Genomic DNA, 15,554 nt, shown 5'->3' with positions numbered 1-15,554 from the left:
CATTCTCTCCAAGAGAAGATCTCTCCAGAGTCATCTTCTGAGCCAGCCAGTATCTCCCCCTGCTGGCTGGCAGGAGCGTGTCCCTAGGGCCTGCCATCTCTCAGACCTGAAGAATCTTCCATCTGGGTGGATCGAGACCACTTCCTGTGCCCACCAGGCTTTCAATCAGTTGACGTGATGACTCCTTTTCTCTCTCTTGTTTATCTGGGCACAGGACGTCGTAATCGAATGGACCGATTCTCCAGACTTCTCCGTATGGGCCTTGCCACTTTGCCAGGAGCTTGCTCTCGGTGTTGTGCGGAAGGAGGAACGCCCTATTCACCTGCTGAAACTCTCCAGTACCTTTATTGAACTCTCTAGCCGGGGTCTACAGGCCCTGGGCCAGACTTCCGCCTGTAAATCACCCAACCAGGTCTAGTCCCTCCCACCTTTTGGAGCCTGTTGTGGCATGCCGGCCACCTTGTTCCATCATGTCTCCCTCCTGATAGTCTTTGAGGCCAAGGAAGCCTTTGGGGTCCCCCCCCCTTTTTGTTTTTTTGGTGATGTTCTGTGTGGGAGAAAACTCCATACAGGCTTGAGGAATTTTCCTCCTTGTGTAAAGTAGGGAAGGCAAAATAACATTTTATGCTTTGCTCTACATCCCAAGCAACATCAGAAATGTTGATTTTAATCTCTGTCTTGAAAACAGTATATTTCATACTTCTCTCAACAAGGATCACTTCAAATTTTTATCTGGAATGATAAGAATTCTACCTTCTAAACTTACAAAAGAGGAATAAACCAGAGATAGCCCTGACGTTGTCGCATAATGATAATGTACATGTTCTATAAGGACTATTAATGCCAGAACTAAGAATAAGGGGGAGTTTTGATCCAGCTGACTAATACTAAGCTTTTTAGGCTAGAAGTGTCATCTTGGGCTGGCTATTTCCTGTACCTCTGACTAAGGGTATCTATTTAATGACAGCCATTGCTCTGGAAGCTTGTCTCATGTTCATGTTGGCATCAAGCAAGTTATAGACTCTCTTAGAAGGTCAACCTGAGACCAAAAAAACAAAAACTTAGATCGGCACAGTATATTGTCTACTTGTGAGGTACTTTCTATTCCAAATTTATAAATGGTCAACTTTTTATTATCCAAAGATAAACTGTGCCCATTATGAGTTGTCTATAATATATAATATATGTTTACATAGCATTTTACTAAAGGCTGTCTTCCTGCTTCCCCATTTCCTGCTATGCCCAAATTGTAGGCTGCCTTTCCACTCTCAGTGGTATAGTCTTAGAGCACATTTATTCTTAACACTATGTTTAGAATAAATGGAGGCAGTCCAAAAATTATCTGGGTAATTAAGTAGTTCTTGAGACCAATTTCTGCCTAGAGCTATGCTTGGTTTTCTGTGGGGATTGTTCTCCAAGATTAAAAGCTCATGGACTAGATGGAATAATAAACCAGCTTAGATACAATAACTAGCAACACAAGATTGTGTGCATGCACGCATACACAACCAATAGCTAAGTATTATGGTGCATATAAGACTTCAGAGAAATCAGTTAGAAAAGGATTCATAGAAGTGATAAAGCTTATAGAGGGTCTTGAGACGTAAATAGGATTTGATTAAGCAAAGGAAGAAGAAGAGAGTGTGATAAAGAAGAAAAAGGCATGAGAAATACTATGGATATTTTGGATAATACATGGTTTCAGATGATCTGGGCCACCATGTTCTAAAGTCAAGAGCTATTTGTTCTTACAAGACTTGATAGTTAAATTTTGATGCTGCAATAGTTTAACTGAATTTTTTTAATTAGTTCTCACTGCTTTCTCTCAAATTGTCATTTTCTTGGAACTTTGTGGAAGTTCAAAGCCTTCCTGATTCAGCTGTGGGATCAGGCTCAGAGCCACAGTGTAGGTGAGAATGGCTTGGGAAGAACCGTCTTGACTTTGAGGTGGGACTGCTAACCAAAGACAAGCCTAAAGGTCCAGCTAACATCAGTTGAGTTTCATAGTTAACGAAACGTTGTATATTTCAGGATGGCTAACAAGGGCACCTTGGTGTCCATGTAGACTTTCAGTCTCTTAAGGAGTTACCAAATCTTAATTGGTATTGAGAGTCTTTACTATGCCCTTTAAGGAGTAATAGCTCAAGTTTTTGTTACTACAAATTCTAAACTAATAATCTCTGTCCTTCCAAGGAATTTGGACTTGAAAGTCTGAAGGATCTGAATGAATGTAGGATCTGTAATGAGAAGATAAACACTGTTTATTCTGATTCCGGGGACTAAGGGGCAAGTAATCTGAGGGGGTTGCAGTTAAAGGGCACACAGAACAACAGCACATTGTTTTCTGTCCTCATAGAAGGCAAACTTGAAAGAAACAGCAGAAACTCAACTAAATATTTAGTTTAAATTCAAGGAATAATTTACTAACAACAGGTTACTAAAAATATAAATAGCTTAAAGAGGAAAAAATTATAATGTCACTTGCTGGTCATCATATATAGAATAGATGCCCTCTATAGAGACTGCGTAGATGTGGTCTGAGTGATTTATAGGATTCGTGGAATTCTTTGATTCTAGGGTGATCATGTGGGTACCTGGATTGGGAGGTGTGGGGACACGGCTCTTGAAATTGACATCTCTGGGCTCTCTCTTTTTAATCATTCCTGGCCCAAGAGAATTCTCTGTATCTATATCATGGTTCTGTTAATGTCTTTAGAGATGTCTGTACTCAGAAGTGAAGTAGAGAGGATAGTGGCCTCATAGCTTAATTTGAAGTGGCAATAGCTTTCGTGGAAATAATGGTAAAACCCTGTTCTGCAAACAGTACTAGAGAGCATTAGATTATCGATTGTATGCCCGGGATGGTTCATTCTTAATGTCTTGGAAGCATAGACTTCAGTGCCCGGCTTCTCAGTGATAGGAGAGGATGTATGGATCAGTCAGTTACATGTGGTTTTGAAGGGAGGCCCTCCCGTCGACATCCCGAGACAGTGGCAGTGGAGGGCTGCCTGGAAACAAGAAGTGCAGGAACAGCCGCCGGGAGCAGACTCTGCTGGGAGTAGTTGTCTGAGAGCAATCAAGACTGGTGAGACGGGGGTAGCCATTGCAGGGTGGATTGTGGTCATGCTTCTTTTAATGACTACTTGAGTAATTTTTCATTGACCAGGGTTTAAGTGCTGACTTTCTTATTTTTATGTTGCCTGTTTTTAGCACTGACACACTATTCCATGCTTGTAAAGAACACTAGAAATTGTCATTACAAACAGGGAACGTTTGCAGACCTGCTGTTGAAATAAAATAATCCAGAATTAGATCAAATGAAGTTTTAGGTGGCTTTTTTATTAAACGGGATGATTTTATTAGTTTGTGTTGCTTAGTATTTGATGATTTCTTATCCTCAAACTTAAAAGTCCTGTCTACTGTTTAAATTTTTTTAATATGTTGTTAGAACGTTCTTATTTTTTACATCTTTGCATGTAGAAATGATCCTGTATATATTTATCATTTTAATATTTGCCTTCCAGGTGCCAGGATCGCTGAGTATTCCCAACTGTACGACCAGATCGTATTCAGAGAGACCCCCTTTAAGACTCAGAAGGATGGCTGGGCCAGCCCTCAAGACTCCTCCAACCTCAGCTCTGCATCACCTTCCCACACCCAACACGGTAGCGAGGATTGGCTTTTGCATTCAACCTATAGTAATGGAGAGTTAGCAGATTTCTGTCCCCGGCCAGAGCAAGACTTGAAGTCAAAATATCCCACTTTAGAGATCAATACAAAAAGTACCCCAAGACAACTGTCCGCAGCTTGCTCTGTGCCTTCTCTCCAAACCTCTGAGCCTCTGCTGGGCTCCATGCAGAGACACAGCGTGGTGGTCAGCCAGCCCAACAAAGAGAACTCCTGTCAGGGCCATCTTTACAACTCTCTGGGACGGAAAGGAATCAGTGCTAAATCTCAGCCTTATAACAGGTCTCAGTCATCTTCCTCCATCCTGATAAACAAGTCCGCGGACTCCATCAACTACCCTAGCGAAATGGGAAAGAAACAGCCGCTGTCTTTACACAGAAGTTCAAGGTGGGAGAGTCACCAGGATTTGGTGCCAGGTATTGCTGACTCAGGTCAACAGGGCACTGAAAAACACTCAGATCTCACACTCCAGGACTCGCAGAAAGTTCTGGTAGTAAATAGAAATTTACCTTTAAGTGCCCAAATAGCTACCCAGAACTATTTTTCCAATTTCAAAGAGACTGAAGGAGATGAAGATGACTATGTGGAGATCAAGTCAGAAGAAGATGAGCCAATAAGCAACAAACTTGGACCATATCTGACATCATACAATGATTCTGACAAACTGAATGACTATCTCTGGAAGGGGCCATCTCCCAATCAGCAAAATATTGTCCAATCTCTAAGGGAAAAATTCCAGTGTCTTAGTTCAAGCAGCTTTGCCTAAGGTTCTTAAGAGTAGCTGCCTGAATTAACTTCTTACTGTGCTCATGAATTAGAGATACTGAGAGATGTTTTGTATGTACCAGACTAGAACAGTTTTGTAATAACCAGAGATGTAAAGTATACTTTCTTTAACAGCACAACTTTTTGAAACAGCTGGCGATCCAGCCAGGATTGTACTGTAGCAAATGTTAGCATCTAACACTGTGTTTTCTGATGCTGATGGTCTTCATGTTTCATGTAAGTCAATCTTACTTGAAAATTTTAGGCTTTTTTTTTTTTTTTTTTAAAAACATGATGGCCATGGTATTTTTTCCCATATCCTGACAATTAGTGCCCAGACTTTAAGAAATGCAATAATCATTTCCTATTATCCAGAAGCCACAGGTATACTAGGACTCAAAGGCAGCAAGGAGGACTTTTCACGTTTTTTAAAAAGAAAGGAAACTAAAGCTGTTTAAAGGATTATGCTTACCTCTGACATTTTTGTTAAATTTGTGACAAGACCCTAGAATAACTTAAATGAGGGATCTCTAATTGGAGTATTGTCTAGGTGCCCATTTTAGGGTTTCTATGCTGGCATTCCTGCATCGAGTTCATTATAAGGCAGAAAATATGTAACTATTGGAAATTAGAATGTATCATGACCAATTTTCTGTAAGCAAAAATCCTTCCCTGTCTTCCTGAACAAGGCCTGGAGAATGTGCTGCTCGTCACTTATTTTACATTTCATGGGGTTAAATGAATGATTCCCTTAATGGTTTAAAACCAAGTGCAAGAAAATGCAAATTGACTTATTAGAAAAGATGGGTTGACATCTGGGTACAATTTGATTATCTCATTATATGACAGTTGGGGATGGGGAGAGGACAGAAAGAACCCTTCACTATTTTTTGTGCCTGTTTCTAATCAACACAAAGTAAACCATAAACTAAAATAAAACAAAGCGCTTTAAAGCTACTCTTCCCAGAGCAGTTTTTCAGATGTCCTTTCATGAATTTTATACTCAGCCAAATGACCTGGTCCCAGCCTTGAGAATTTTATTGACTGCAGTGAAATTTATTTTCTAATCCAGTCATAATATGGGGGTCTTTTTTCATTGTTTGGGGGCATATAGAAGAGCAGAATCTTTGGTTACTAAATTCTGACTAATCACATCTTTTAAGTTGTAATTATGGTCTTTAAATAGTGGTTCATTGTGATATTATGTACTAATACAACTCTTTATGGAAGGAAACAAAAACAAAAGCAAGACCTTGTGAGTAAAACACAAAATTAAAGAAGCTAAAGAGAAAAATGAAGGCAGATTTATTGCCACTTTATAAAAATATTTTATTGAAGACTCCAACCAATGTAACAAGTATGTTTTCTCGAACAGTGGCTTTCGCATTCTCACTTTAAGCCATTTTACATTCTGTGGCCTCTTCCCCACCCTGTCAGTTTTCATCTTAAAAGATACGATAATCTGTGTAGGGAAAGGGGATCTGGGCTTTTCATTTAAAGATAAGCAATGATATTGATTTGAATCAGTGACATCTACCATAATTCTTTTTCTCTCTTTAAGTGCTATGCCTCTTTTTCTTAAAAACATAAAATGTGACCATCCTTATTTTATACACAGGTACCTAAGGCATTCGTTTTCCTTTTTAAGTAACCAAAAATACCCTAAGTTTCTTCTTTCTCCATACCGTACTTTCTTCTTGTAGCTTAGAAAACAAAGTCCATATGGACGAGCATTGTTCTGGAACCATTCCTTCTTTCATTGCCCTTCTTTAAACATGATATGAGTTTTCAAGAATAAGCAGTATCAGAAAAGAGAAGCACTGTATCTGAGTATAGATTCTCAGACTTGCTAGAGGTATTTGTAAGGGCGTTTACAAAACAAAGTTACCTGACTTTTCTTGTCCCAGGAATGCAGTTTCCCACTTCTCTGCTTTTTGGTTTGTAAGACCCAAATTCTGTATTATCCATATTACTGTGGTGTGTTACTCTCAGAAATTATTAATTCTCCACACCAATGTCCGGTTGCACGACTTTGATGTCACTTATAGGAACACACCCCACTGCACGGAGGCTGCTGTCATACTGTATAAAATGTCTGTATGGTTGTCTTTAGGTTCTAGGACAAATCTGCAGTTCTATACATCCGTTCTGTCAGCCAGGATACAGATTTTGAGATCTGTGTGTATATATATATTCAAGTTCGTATTTTCCCTCAAAGTTATTCAATGAGTGCTTTTGTTTAAAATAGTTTCTTCGGGAGGTGGGGTAGGGATGTATATAATTGGGGGAAAAGAGTTATATGTACTTAAATGGATGTCAAGTTCTTACTAAGTCTCTGTACTGAAGGTTCAATTTTTTTTTATAAGTTCACTTTTCACCTACTCTATTCTTTGTGCAAAAAAAAAACCCCCAGAAAAACAAACAAAAAACCATGCATCTAGGAAAACATAGTTTAAATACTGTATATATGATAATGAAAGTTAGTAATGCTCATTATTTAATAAAGTTTGTAAAGTACAAAGTAAAATATAGTGTGAATTAATGTGTTAATTCTAGAAAGATCAAGATTTTTCTGAACTATACTCAGTTATAATACTTCGCCTTATGAGCTGTGCAGAAAATGGTTCAGGGTAGAATTCCCTGGCGGTCCAGTGGTTAGACCAGTGGACTCAGCTTCCACCGCAGGGGGCACAGGTTCAATCCCTGGTCAGAAAACTAAAATCCCGCAAGCTGAGCAGCATGGCCAAAAAAAAAAAAAAAGAAAATGGTTCAGGGTAGTGATGACATACCATGTTTCAGTGGCCTGTGACTGACCATTTTCTATATCTTTTGATTACTTTTCAAATATTGAATTTAGCCTGGGATTATCATACCCCTCTCTGAAATTCCCTTTAGACCAAGTGCCTTTCCAGGTAACTGGTTGTGATGGTGTGAGAAGATCATAGAGTAGCTTGACGTGCAGCTGTGGGGTTAAAGTCAGGTGAGGTGGAGGGGAAGGGCCCAGAATGCTGAGGTTTTTTTGGTGCCAAAAGGCAAACTTGCCTACTTTACTCTGGTGGTGCAAGCCCATGGGCAAAGCCCACTTTGTGTATCTATGAAAAACAACAAAGCTTGATTTTCCAGACAATAGCTTATTCACAATGCATCATACAATAGGAAAGGAAGAGAAACAAGCAGTTCCACTTCATTAGTTCTAAAACCATGTTTATTCAGCTCAAACGTAAAAGAACAGGGCTTGGATAGTAAGTAAATCATCCGCTCTACGGCGCAAATACAAGCCCCCAAATATTCTATTGTTTGTATGGCAAGGTGTGGCTCCCCATATAAGCATCACAAGACCATGGGTAAGCAGATTCCTTCTTGTACAGACTAGTTAAATCAGAGGCTGTAAACTGGTGGCCCAGAGTCTGAATCTGGTTTGTACAGTTTTACAAAGGTTTAACAGGAAAATCCAGATTTCCACCTTTAAAAAAAAAATTAGATCTAGCCTGTTTGGGGCTGGCTTCTGATGAGGTGACTCCAAGATCTGAGGATGGAATTTAAAGGTGAAAATCATCCTGTAAGCCGATAGGGTAGCAGATCCCTGGAGAAAGAAACAGGCGAGGAAGCCATTTGGGCCTAAGCCATTTTGGGATCTCAGCCTGGCCAAAACACTCGTCCTTGAACAGGTCTCAGTACTTAATGATCCCAAGGGAACAAAAGAACAAACTGTTATTAGGCAAGAGATGTAAAAACAGCAAAGTCCTTATCATTGTAAGGACTCCCAGTTCTCTTTCAATGGTAAAGATTAGCCTGAAGTGCTCAACTACCTGAAGCCCGGAACATAAGAGATGATGTTGTAGCGCTAGCTTCCTACCTGGTTGTCTTGCCAGTTTTCCCCATTTGCAGACTTGTGCACCTCCATCCTCCCAAATCTTAGCCAGCATAATATTTCTAAACACAAATAGAATCCAATCTTCTACAAAGTCCTCCAAATCTGTCTCTGCCTTTATAGGAGCTGCTCCCTTTGCCTGCATGACCCCCCCACTACCATCCAGGAGAAAACCTGCCCGGTCCTCAACACTCAGCTCAAAAATCACTATTAAGAACTGTGGGGGCTTCCCTGGTGGCGCAGTGGTTGAGAATCTGCCTGCTAATGCAGGGGACACGGGTTCGAGCCCTGGTCTGGGAAGATCCCACATGCCGCGGAGCAACTGGGCCCGTGAGCCACAACTACTGAGCCTGCGCGTCTGGAGCCTGTGCTCCGCGACAGGAGAGGCCGCGATAGTGAGAGGCCTGCGCACCGCGATGAAGAGTGGCCCCCGCTTGCCACAACTAGAGAAAGCCCTCGCACAGAAATGAAGACCCAACACAGACAAAAATAAATAAATAAATTTTAAAAAAAAAGAACTGTGGAGAGGGCTTCCCTGGTGGCGCAGTGGTTAAGAATCCGCTTGCCAATGCAGGGGACACAGGTTCGAGCCCTGGTCCGGGAAGATCCCACATGCCGTGGAGCAACTAAGCCCGTGCGCCACAACTACTGAGCCTGTGCTCTAGAGCCCGTGAGCCACAACTACTGAGCCCACGTGCCACAACTACTGAAGCCCATGCGCCTAGGGCCTGTGCTCTGCAACAAGAGAAGCCACTGCAATGAGAAGCCCATGCACTGCAACGAAGAGTAGCCCCCGCTCGCCGCAACTAGAGAAAAGCCCTCGCACAGCAATGAAGACCCAACGCAGCCAAAAATAAATAAATAAATAAAAATAAAATAAAAAAAGAACTGTGGAGGGTCTGGGATTTTACTCAGCTTGCACGCTAACAAGTTAGCTTGCCTCCGTATCCGAGGTCATGATCACTCCCGGCAGGATAGGCAGCATGAATGCATTGATTGGTTTCCCTTGCTTCTCCAGGCCCCCAGGGGCCTGCAGAGCCGCCCAAGTATGTGCTACACACACACAGTGGGTTGGTTTCACAGCTGAGGAATACTGGATTTAGGAATCTTTTATCTTAAAGAGCTACTGGCAAACCTGCCCAATCTTTGACCCTGGAGGGAGGCGTTACCTTTACACTGTGGGCAGCAAACATATCTGCCCTCTGCCCTGGAGGGAAACACTCTCTATTTTCCAAGGTTGTTTGCTATGCAAATATCCTTGCAACACTAGCTCAGAACAAGACCAATTGATACAAGACAGAAAGAGAGATGCAAAATGCAGGAAACCCATAGAGAGTGTCTCAGAACAATCACATTGTTACCCCAAAATTGGGTTCCCCTCTTGGTGGGTGTCAGGCTAAAAGACACAACCATGCCAAAGGTCCGGAGAAGGATTTATTACTTGCAACATGAAAGGAGAACACCAGGGATCTTACCCAAAGCAGTGTCTCCCCTAACAGCAAAGTTGGGGAAGTTTTTAAGCTAAGGGTACATGCATATTCATGAAGGGGCTTGAGCAAGAGAATTCAGCATAGAATTGGGGCAAAGGTCAACAGAGTCCAAGCTTTAGTTGATGGAAGTCAGAAAAGGTCAACATCGTCATCCTTTAGGTTCCAGTTGATCTGTTGGAAGCTTCTTGTGACTCTCCAGGTCTAGGAAAGTGTTTCTTCTTAACACTTATAACTCTCTGAACCTTTAGGCTTTATAGCTTTCCATCAACATGCCTGTGTTCTACTATACAGTTCTGCACAGTAAACTCTGACACCCTGACACCCGAGCTTGTGTCTGTCTTGTTCAAAGTTGATTCCTTCACCACATGCCTAGCATAGAGGCTACTATAGAACAAATGCACTCTCACTCTCTCTATATACCCATAATATCATATTAACTTCATATATATATATTCCTTATTCTGGAAACAAACTTTCTTTGACCTTTGTCCAAATGTCATCTCAAAGTGCACTGAAATTACCTATATCCACTAGGGAAGGAATGTGAGTTAATGCATTTTTAAGGGCTTCAACACAGTAGAGCCCTTTCCTCCCAGGGTAGTTGACTTTTCCTAAGTAAACCAATATATATTTGAGTTTGGGATAAACAGATTCAGACTATCTCCAAATGAGATCCTGACACTTCCCCATGAAACAAACCTGGGAATATGAAAGACCCTGAAGTTTACTTCCATACATCTTTCTCCCTTTCCTATCCTTCTCTCCTACAGGTGTGTATTATGAGTGTGTAAGAACCCAAATAGCTCTCATCTGGAATGACTTCAGGGTGGGGCCCAAGAGGGAGTTGAAGGTGAGCGGAGGACAGAGGCCTCCATGGTCATCCACGTGAGGACCTGAATCGGTTGAGTAAAATACTTGAACTGGCTTGATCAGCACAGGCATTTGCTGTCCTAGACCTTAAAGTGATTTCTTAAAATTACATATAAGATGACAGTTAATCATATCCTAATGGGACAGACCGTTGTTGACCATCAGTGTCAACACCTAAAATTTTTTAAGATTAGAAAGTATGTTAATTCAGTTAAAAAAAACAGAAAACAAAAAAACCACATGGCTTCTAGGTGAACTTTATTATACTTTTTTTTTGGCCCTGCTGCGCAGCTTGCGGGGATCTTAGTTCCCCAACCAGGGATTGAACCCAGGCCCCGCCTCGGCAGTGAAAGCTCCAAGTCCTAACCACTGGACCGCCAGGGAATTCCCTATTATGTGAGATCTAATTAAAAGAGATAGAGTATCGCTTTAAAGGTGTGGATTGCCCTAAGCTTTTGGTGACGACTGAAAACAGCCTCCAAAGTGCCTTCTTCAAGATGGCTTTGTAGCACATCTATATGGCCTGAGTCATTTCCATATTAGGGATTCCAGTAACAAATTGGTTTTGGTGGCTCACCCTTCCCAATCAATTTAGCTTAGGTGTACAGTTTTAAACTTGATCTTTTCTATTCAAACCTTTCTTCCATACAGAATAGTTCATGAAGTGTTGGGAAGTCTTCTTTGGGTCCTGCTGTGCCATGCTGAGCCATGCAATTCACAAAAATGCCACACTTTTCCGTGCAATTCAGTATGATTGGAAGGATTGCCTTTTTATATGAAGTTGTGGCTGTGTTGTTTCTTCTCCACTTCCCTGTGCTATTTCTTCTCCACTTAACATTTTTAGCAGTTATAAATTTTCTGAGAACTGCTTCTGCAAAAGGTTACAGGTAAATATTGCCACCACAGGTGTGGCCCCGACTGACCTTCCTATCCCTCCCCCAGCACATAGAAAGCCTTCAACACACAGCTACTGAACAAGCGAATGAAAGAATGTTATTTCTCACACCAAAACTGGAAACAATACAAACAACATCAGGAAAAGGTAAAATAAATTATGGTCTATCCACAATATAGATTGGGTTATAATATATAGCCACTATAAGTCATGATTTCGAGTACTATCCCTTCCCAATTTCATGAAAACAGATACAGCAAGTGAAGAAGAGACCTATATATATAATATGGTCACAGTCTTGTAAAACAAGTTAAAATAAAATTAAGAGATCAAAATTAACAGTTATGACTTGGCTATAGTATTGTGGGTGATTTTATTTTTTACTTTATGCTTTTCTCTATATACATTATAAATAAATAGTATATATATTTGAAAAACACACTCAGCTCCAGCATCGGATCCTCTGGTGTTTTCTCTGATGCTCCTCCATAAACAGTTAAGCATTTCATTTTCATCACCTCAGAAAACAACCCTGTACCTATCAGCTCTAACCTCCAATCCCTCTATTTCCCCTGCCCCCAGCCATAAGCAAACCCTAGTATTTTATGTCTCTATAAATTTGCCTATTCTGGACATTTCATATAAACAGGATCATATAATATGTGGTATCCACAGTCTTTTTAAACATCACTATGGTTGGCACTCATCAGATGGACTGACAAATTGTCACTACTCTGGTGGAGTTACTGTTGGAAACTCCTGAGGGTAGAGACTGGATAAGTTAAAAAAAAAAAAAAAAAACTTTTTTTTTTTTGAGCAGTTTTAGGTTCACAGCAAATTTAAGAGGAAGGTATGGAGATTTCCCATAAACTCCCTGTGGACTGGGTGATTTTCATCTTCATGGCCAGTGGCCTGTGTTCAGTAGTGTCCAATGAGTGCCCATTGAATGAGTGGTCCCCAATTTATAATGAGACAAGCCTCTAAGGGTTTTTTTTTTTTTTTTTTTTTATTATTATTATTATTTTATTTATTTATTTATTTATTTACTTATGGCTGTGTTGGGTCTTCGTTCCTGTGTGAGGGCTTTCTCCAGTTGCAGCGAGCAGGGGCCACTCTTCATCGCGGTGCGCGGGCATCTCACTATAGCGGCCTCTCTTGTTGCGGAGCACAGGCTCCAGACGCGCAGGCTCAGTAGTTGTGGCTCACGGGCCTAGTTGCTCCGTGGCATGTGGGATCTTCCCAGACCAGGGCTTGAACCCATGTCCCCTGCATTGGCAGGCAGATTCTCAACCACTGCGCCACCAGGGAAGCCCGCCTCTAAGGGTTTTATGACTTGCCCAAGATTATCAGGACAGTAGGTGAACGGGCCATTCAAGGCTCCTTTCTGATGTTTATATGCTTGTGTAACCAAGCAGGACACTATGGGGCATTCCCAGGACAGGTCCCCCTGACCCCCCAATGTCCTCCACCTGCCTCTTGCTTGTAGAAAAATTTTAACCTCCTAAACCTTCCTCAAGTTCCAAAGAATAAACTTAATCAGAGAAGTGAGAAAGTGCAGAAACAAAGCAAAACAGTCAAGCAAGACAAAATCATAATAGTTTAGTCATTAGACAAATTCAAGGACCCTTAGTCCCTCCTCAAGGGCTATAGATAATATTCTGAACCATATCCTTTGAGCTGTTCTGTAGATACTGAACCCCCCATTAGGGATGTTCATGGGCTGATCACGCATTCAAAACCCTCTTCCTCACCCTGTCTTTAAAAACCTTTCCCTGAAAACCACTGGGGAATTTAGGTCTTCTGAGCATTAGCTGCCAATGCTCCTTGCATGGCACCTGCAGTAAACCCTGCACTTTCCTTCACCACAGCCTGGTGTCAGTAGATTGGCTTTACTGCACCCTGGCGAGTGGACCCAAGTTTAGTTTGATAACACTTGTACAAGACATAACTTCTGTGATTTTGTTTCCTCTTGTGTAAAAAGGTGGTAATGAAACCGTGCACCTCAGACTGGGACTTGAACCCCTGTGCCAGGACTTGAACCCGGCCAAAACCCAGGCTGGAACTTGAACCCACATGGCCGGGACTCGAACCCAGCCAAACCCCACAGTCTTCCAACTGAGATCACACACCTGGTTTCAGGACGTAATGAAGTTCAGGTTCTTGATGTCTCATCCCACAAAGAATTCAGTGAGAGACAAAGTGATAGGTAAGAAGTGGATTTATTTAGAGAGAAACACACCCCATACACAGAGTGTGGGCCATTCCGGAAGGTGAGAAAGGCACCAGGGTATGGGGTTGTCAGTTTTTATAGGGGTGGGTAATTTCATAGGCTAATGAGTGGGAGGAGTATTCCAGCTATTTTAGGAAGGGGCGGAGACTTCCAGGAAGTGGGCCACCGCCCACTTTTTGATCCTTCTGGTCGGTCTTGTAACTGTCATGGCGCCTGTGGGTGTGTCATTCAGCTTGCTGATGTGTTACAGTGAGCCCATACTGAGGCTCAAGATCTAGTGGAAGTTGATTTGTCTGCCATCTTGGACCCATTTAGTTCTAATCAGTTTACGTCATGTCCTTGGGCTATGTCATTCTTTCAAAGGTTTTGCCCTGCCCCTTCCCTCCTGTTTCAGTAATATCTACCTCACAGGTTTGTGAAATGTTAGCTATTGCTGTACCCTCATGTGTGAGATGTGGCAATCAGCCTTACAATGAAAAATATAGACAGTAGCATGCGATTAAGACATGATCAATGAAGGCAGGCAAACCAAACTGACCTCTCTGGACCCAGTTTCCTCGAGGCTGAAAATCAGGACAAAACACATTACTGTTTTTTAGGATTAAATTCAGTGTCTCTCCAGAACCTCCTACAGGGTTTAGCTGATGGAAAGCCAGTGTTTATAATTTGTAGTTTTATTCCCACTTTACTTGGGAATTATAAACCTGATAAGATTATAAACAATGTATTTCGTTTTGAGGCAGCTAAGCTTCACAGAGGTTAAGTAACTTGCCTACGGCTACAAAGTCAGCTTTTGAACTCCAAGGCCCACACGGTGTTCACTGTTCGGCCGCCTCCAGCCTGATAAATCCAATCCCTGGTAGCTAAACCAATTGCCCTTCCAGGAAGCAAACTGCCACTCGAGGGCAGGATGTTATTGGCAGCCTAGGCGGAGGAAGAAGGTACTGTCTCAGGACAGGGCGGGAGCCCCATCCTCACGCCCCACCCTCCTCTGATATTTACCCCTAGCCAAATTTCGAGTCTGTGTTTGGAAGTGCCAGAAAGTGCCCGTCCCTGACGTCCAGGCAACTCGAACAGCAGCCCCGCGCCCCACAGGCCCCCGCCTTCCCAACGTCACGGCCACTGAGCGCAGTGCCCCCTAGGGGCTCCTCTCCGCTGAGGAAGAATAGCCAGGACCTTCCTGCCACTGGCCCGTTACCGGCCGGGTCCGGTTCTCCCGCCTGGCGCCCGCCCCGCCACCCCCAGGAGGGACGTGAGCCGCTGCGTCTCTGAGCTCAGCCGCCGCATCTCCGCGTCGCGGGAAAACCCGCGGCCTCCCGCTTCCGCCGCCTCGCCGCGTTCCCGCTGCACTGCCCGCGCCTCGCCATGAGCGCGCGCCTGCCGCTCGTCCTGCGCCGGCTCGGCCGCCTGCAGCCCCCCGGCCCGCCGCGCCGCCTCCGAGAGCTTTGTCGCGCCAGCAGCGGCGGGGGCGGCGGGGAGGGCCTGCTCGGGCAGCGGCGGCTGCGGGACACCCAGGCCGGGAGCAGCCGGGGCCCGGGCAGCCGGGCGCCCCCAGCGCGGGACTCCATCGTCCGGTGAGTGTACGGCGCTAGCCGCCGCCCAGGTCCCCGGCGGCCGGGGAAGACCCAGGAGGTGGGGCGGCCGGAGCTCTCGAGTCTCGGCCAGGCCCCGGGGGCCTCCGTGGGGGCTTCGCTGAGCACGGGGTCGCGAGTGTTTGGTGCCAACTTTTAGGGGTGACGGCAGCTG

General features: G+C 43.4%; 2 protein-coding genes across 16 annotated transcripts in view; both read left to right on the top strand.

The window, feature by feature from the left end:
• PLEKHG1 (pleckstrin homology and RhoGEF domain containing G1) overlaps nt 1-6,979 on the top strand; it is a 223,414-nt gene extending 216,435 nt beyond the window's left edge. For all 4 annotated transcript variants that reach the window (XM_059940997.1, XM_059940996.1, XM_059940998.1 and 1 more), the window contains one exon: nt 3,525-6,979. In XM_059940997.1, the coding sequence (XP_059796980.1) occupies nt 3,525-4,453 (929 nt within the window). In that variant the 3' untranslated portion in view covers nt 4,454-6,979. The remainder of the gene's footprint in view (nt 1-3,524) is intronic.
• A 7,953-nt stretch (nt 6,980-14,932) lies between these two features.
• MTHFD1L (methylenetetrahydrofolate dehydrogenase (NADP+ dependent) 1 like) overlaps nt 14,933-15,554 on the top strand; it is a 283,519-nt gene continuing 282,897 nt past the window's right edge. For 6 of the 12 annotated variants that reach the window (XR_009506127.1, XR_009506128.1, XR_009506129.1 and 3 more), the window contains exon 1: nt 14,942-15,382. Coding sequence is in view for 9 of the 12 variants with exons in the window: in XM_059940989.1 (XP_059796972.1) it covers nt 15,174-15,382 (209 nt within the window). In the remaining 3 variants the exon portion in view is untranslated. Of the gene's footprint in view, nt 15,383-15,554 lie in introns of all 12 variants that reach the window. The other 6 variants (XM_059940991.1, XM_059940992.1, XM_059940990.1 and 3 more) reach the window with 3 other exon arrangements.

Source organism: Balaenoptera ricei, chromosome 12, assembly GCF_028023285.1.
Source record: "Balaenoptera ricei isolate mBalRic1 chromosome 12, mBalRic1.hap2, whole genome shotgun sequence".
NCBI lineage: Eukaryota > Metazoa > Chordata > Mammalia > Artiodactyla > Balaenopteridae > Balaenoptera > Balaenoptera ricei.
The sequence above is the reverse complement of the archived record's forward strand: the minus strand, read 5'-3'. Positions and strand labels throughout refer to the sequence as shown.